The sequence below is a fragment of the Mya arenaria genome, chromosome 9 (genome assembly GCF_026914265.1).
Source record: "Mya arenaria isolate MELC-2E11 chromosome 9, ASM2691426v1".
Lineage (NCBI taxonomy): Eukaryota > Metazoa > Mollusca > Bivalvia > Myida > Myidae > Mya > Mya arenaria.
In genome coordinates this window covers 112,791-118,790 of record NC_069130.1, presented here as the reverse complement: position 1 = coordinate 118,790, position 6,000 = coordinate 112,791, and the positions used below count along the sequence as shown (strand labels likewise).

General features: G+C 34.3%; 1 protein-coding gene across 1 annotated transcript; it reads left to right on the top strand.

Moving 5' to 3' along the window:
- Positions 1–1,974: 1,974 nt before the first annotated feature.
- LOC128202772 (uncharacterized) lies at positions 1,975–4,669 on the top strand. The gene is made up of 2 exons (XM_052903910.1): positions 1,975–2,869; positions 3,852–4,669. The coding sequence occupies exons 1-2, from the start codon at positions 1,975–1,977 to the stop codon at positions 4,667–4,669; spliced, it is 1,713 nt and encodes a 570-aa protein (XP_052759870.1).
- The last annotated feature ends 1,331 nt before the right edge of the window (positions 4,670–6,000 follow it).

The window sequence follows — 6,000 nt, the reverse complement described above, 5'->3', positions numbered from 1 at the left end:
ACGCGTTATTTCGGCAATTTGAGAAATATCGTCACCTCAGTTTGCGAATCGACCCCAGAAAAAATGCTCAATAGCAAATGCTAAGTAAGGCACATCACCAGAGATAATAGAAAATTTTACTTTTCGGGTTCAACGAGATATTCTAAATTTATAAAGACAATCAAATCGCTGTTAAGTTGGTCACACATTTAATTATAATTGACATAAAGGTTCGTCCATTTAGCCGACACACACCAGTATTCAACTTGTGATTGCTGTCATTTTTTTATCATCTTGTCTTTAATGTAACTTGTGCCTTGTGTCCCTAAATAGGGTTAATTTTGATATTTCGACCACTGGGCATGCCCCTGTATTATTGGATGTATAAGGAAATATCATTCGGAAGTTGAAACTATATCCAAAGTTTAAAAGTTGCATTTTTTGTTTCATTGAAACTTATTTTTGACCAAAAAAATATGAAACACTGTAAACTCCCCTACCACCGGCTGAAGCTATATTCTGTTAGTAAACAAGTGCCGTTAACACATATTCACTGATCCCAATGTATTATATTATATTATTATCAGTTTGTATTGGTTGAACGTTTAAGCAGTGCATGTATGATCGTTATCGTACATCTGAGCAAAATTCACTTCAAACGTTGAATCGTTAATACTGTAAAGAATGGTGGAAACACCGTAACAATAAATAAAATAATTATGGACGAAAAATGTGAGTTTCATAAAGCCTTTAAAGTTCAAATTGTAAACACAACTTCCCCTTTATAATTATTTTATTTGGAACAAATATTTTGGGGAGCGAGAATAGCAGAGTAAACAAGGATATTTCTATTTGAATACAGAATTATATTATTTGGTTGTTTATTCAAAAACTGTACAAAAGGTACGGCACAACTTGAGTTATTGGGATTTTACAAAGACCTCTTTAGCGCGAGTATATAATTTTCAATCATGAGGATTGCGGGTATTCGAACTGGGTTGTATTATTTTGTATTGTGATATAAAGAACAGCGTTCAGTGAATACCGTGTGGTAAACGTGAATAGGGTTGTTAAAACATCTTAGACCATATATATATACATATACGTATTTTTTTCCTACTTTGCAAAGCTTATTGTTAAGCAACTAAAATAAGACACATATATTCTTTTCTGTTTAAGATAGGCTGAACCATACGTACTGATAATAAATTATATATAGTTTTGACCAGTTTGACATATTTTAAAGCTGCGCTCTCACAGTTTTCACAACTTTTTATATTTTTTTGCCTTGGAACGAGCCAATTTTTTTTGAGAATATGCATGGAAACCAGTTATATAAGACTGCTGACAAAAATAAGATTACCGATATTTATATTGAAGTACAAACATTAATGTTTTAAGCATTTTTCTTAAACCGTTACTTAAACCGTTAGTAACATTTTAAGCCATAAAACATTAATTTTCGAACGGAAATATGAACATCTGCGATCTGATCTTTTGTCAGCAATATTTTATCATTGGTTTGCAGATATTTACGCAAAAATTTGCTCTTTCCAAGACAAAAATAAAAAAAAGTGAAATGCAGATGTATTTCTTAGTACTATCCTCAGATAAAACCAGTTGAGGCAGTGTCTCATTTTATCTTACTGGGACGAAATTTGGACATTTAATACAGTGAAAGAAATAGACATCAGTAATCTCATTGCCTCATTTATCATACGATTAAAAAAGAAAGGCATACGTTTTTAATCTGACAAAGATTTTGAATGGACAAAACGTAAACTATGCAATTTAACGTAATAGTAGAACAATACGTCAACTAAAATAACAACGAAAAGTCCATGAAACAAGAATAAACCAGATTTCGAGTAATCAACCTCACACTCCAGTACACTATTAAATAAGCTATGTTCAGGTATGCTCTGATGTTTATTTTGTTTTGCATGTACTTTTCGATTTGTTTATTTTGTAATTAAAGTAGGTCCACTCCGCTAAATGGAAGTTTCCGGTCGTAAAGCCGACCCGGATGTAGCTGCTGGTTCGGCGGAGGTTTCGCCCCTCTGCGAGCCATGCTGGGCCGACGGGAAGGAATTGGAGGCCCATGGATTCTGTATCAACTGTAAGGAGTACATGTGTCCGTCTTGCATCAAAGTCCATGGAAAACTATCGGCCACAAAACATCACAATGTTCTAGGAAAGCAGAAAATGCCCAACCACTATCCCTCCAGTAGAAAGACTGCAGACATGACAGGTTTAGAGCTTTGTAATGACCATCCATCAGAAGCAAGCAAGTTTTTCTGCCCAGTACACGCGCAATTATGTTGCGGAGACTGCATTATCCTAAATCACAGGGACTGCAAGGTTGATTACATACCGGAAGTCGCGCCTTCTTTTATAGCGAGTAGCGAGTACAAGGATATCGTTGAAAAGATGGCAAAACTTGAGGCGGGTTTTAAACATTCTGAGAGAAAACTTAAATCCGATGAACAGTTGGTTTTTCACAAGAGTAAAGTTCAGTTAAAGAAGCTACAAGAGTTTAGAATCGAAATCAATGAATACCTTGACAAACGAGAACAGGCGATTGCCAAATCAATAGAATATGCAAGAAAGATGGACAAAGACCTAATACGGAGGTTGCGGGAAGATATAAAAGCTGCGAAATCAACTCTCGCTGAAGCGAAAGCTAAGCTTAAAGCTGAAGACATGAACGCTAATCACATCTATGTAACAGCCAGACATGCACAGAAGCTATTTGGCGATATGCAAACTTTGTTTAAGAAAGTCGAGACTGAAAACACGGTGACTCTTTGTAGGTTTAGTCGAGATAAGAAGACCGAAGACCTGCTGTCCTGGGAAGACGCGATAGGGACGATAGTTGATGAAGACATAGGTAAGTGCATGAACTGATGAAATCAAAGGAATAGATCGATGGCAATCGAAAAAGACAATGAATTTGAGGTTCTATTGTAATGCTTATTGACTCATAATTGCTATCTGGGAAAACCATTTTGCCTGCAATTTATTTTGAATAAAAGCGTAGTTCTTTATATGACTTCACTACTCATGATTTTACGGTATGCTTATTATGCAGAAAGTAAAATTGCCTAGGCGAATGAATTTAAAAATCGGCAAAAAAATATAAACGGATTAACCAGATGTTTAAGGTATCCTATCTACAATTTTGTGAATTGTAGATAATTGGTGACCACATATAATTTAGTTGTGAATGGAACTCTTCTAGTAGTTGAGAAAATTTGTCAAAAATTTGTTAAAGAAATAAATACTATAATGAGGCAATATGTGCCAAAATTTGCCACTTCATAATCGATTTCAATTTAAATAAAAAAACTTATAACAAAATGCAAAAAAGTTTAAATAAAATGCTTTTCGATCTTCCATTTGCGTATGATATTGTTAATCAGCAATTAATATCTTTTCAGATAATATCAACATCTAATGGGTTAACAACATATACCAAATTGAAAAAAAACATTTTAGAAAAAAAAATGTTTTTTTTACTTGTTAATAAAAACATTTCACCATTTCTTGCAATAGCGTTATTTCAGAATCATGTGACTTTAATATCATGACAGAATAATACAAATCCTTAAAACATATTTACAAACCCTCAAGTAATGAATACAGGCTATAGGTATCCTATAGGCATAATTGCCTAATTGCATAAAAATTGTTGTCGTATGCATTTGCAAAAATGAATGATCAATTAAATTTTAAAAAGCGCATACTAGTGAAACTCCTACCGGCTTAATGGTCAATTATTATTATTATTATTATTATTATTATTATTATTATTATTATTACTTGTTTTCATGATTATTACTACTATTATATTTATAATTATTATCATGCAGACTTTTTTTCGGCCAAGTGGAGCCGCTCGACTGACATCAGTATTAAAACTCCGGAAGACACAAGTGATTGCCGGATAACAGGCTCAGCTTTCCTCCGACCCGGTATCCTCCTCCTAGCTGACTATGACAACCAATGTGTGAAGACCGTTGACCTGACCACCGGTAATAGGATGGAGCGCCTTTCGCTGGATGGTCATCCGTGGGATGTTTGCGTTCTCCCGGGGAACAAGGCTGCCGTCACTCTAACTGGTAAAATCTATTCAATGGTCCAATTTATTACCACATGGAATGGACTGGAAACTGATAAATGCATTAAAATGTCGGGATGGTGTAGGGGAATAGCACACAGTGATGGTAGGCTTTATTTGACATTTACGGACAAGTCGCCTCGAATTGAAGTAAGAACCGTGAATGAAGAACACTTACTAACCATTAACAATACCGTTCAACAAGCAGTGTTTGACTTTCCACATTATTCGACAATAAGCCAGGACGATGTCAACACCATCTATGTATCAAACAGGTGCAACCACACGGTGGTCAAGCTGAGCCTGAAAGGAGAACTGCTTCATACGTTCTCACACAAAGAGATGTCTGGTCCTCACGGTCTCGTGGACGTGGGCGGTGATCAGATAATCGTATGTTGCTTTAGCAGCAGCACAGTGATGGTGATTTCTGGGCGGGACGGAAAAATGAAGACCATGCTGGAAAACGACGATGGGATAATGTTTCCTTACACTGCGGCTTACTGTCAGACACAGAATAAACTCGTCGTTGGAGGGATTGACAATCATGTGAATGTTTACAAGGTTATCTAAAGTATGGCTACGACAGGAACTCTGTTGTCTTACTTAGTCTGAACTCAAACTTGTGATTTGATAATTAACAAGCAAAATAGAGAGCAATGCGATATGTTTGAACTGAATTGTTTATGCACTTTATGATTAAAGTGTGTACTTATGATGGAAAATTGATATTCAATTAAGCAAATGTATGTTCCTTGTTATATAGACTTTATATTTATTTACTATGTGTTGTGTATTTCTGCCAAATAATATTACACTCCTTTTCTGCCTTTTTGTTTTTTAGAAACGTGAGCAGAATTAATTAAACAAGTCTTTTATTATTATTGTGCAATTCGTATGTCACCGACTTTTAATGCTCAAGTGAAACTAGATGTCTATCTTTCGGGAACCACATAGTTGGCGCTAAAACACATGCGTACATTTACAACTACAAATACTGAAAATAGGAAATATTTATGCAACCGTTAATAAGTAATTTCATGTCTTACAATGTTTGATTCTGTATCAGTATTGCATGTTTTACAATGGTTGATTCTGTATTAGTTTTGCATGATTTACAATGTTTGATGCTGTATTAGTATTGCATGTTTTACAATGGTTGATTCTGTATCAGTATTGCATGTTTTACAATGGTTGATTCTGTATTAGTATTGCATGTTTTACAATGGTTGATGCTGTATTAGTTTTGCATGATTTACAATGTTTGATGCTGTATTAGTATAGCAAGATTTACATTGTTTGATGCTTTATTAGTATTGCATGTTTTACAATGTTTGATCCTTAGAATTAGATGTTGTACAGTGGTTGATGTTGTATTAGAATTGCATATTTACAGTGTTTGATGCTTTATTAGTATTGCATATTGTACAGTGGTTGATGCTGTAATAGTATTGCATATTTACAGTGTTGATGCTGTATTAGTATTTCATGTTCTCTACAATGTTTGATGCTGTGTTAGTGTTGCATGTTATACTATGTTTGGTGCTGTGTTAGTATTGCATGTTTTACGATGTTTGATGCTGTGTTAGTATTGCGTGTTTTACAATGTTTGGTGCTGTGTTAGTATTGCATGTTTTACAATGCTTGATGGTGCATTAGTATTGGATGTTGTACAACGTTTCATTATGCATTAGTATTGCATATTTTACTATGTTTGATGCTGTATTAGTATTGCATTTTTATATATTTTTTACAAGGTTTGATGCTGTGTTACTATTGTATGTTGTTTTGTTTTTACAATGTTTATACTGTATTAGTATTGTTTGTTTTACAATGCTTGCATAATTTACAATGTCTGATTTTGTAGTAGGATTGCATGTTTTTATAATGTTTGATGCTGTATT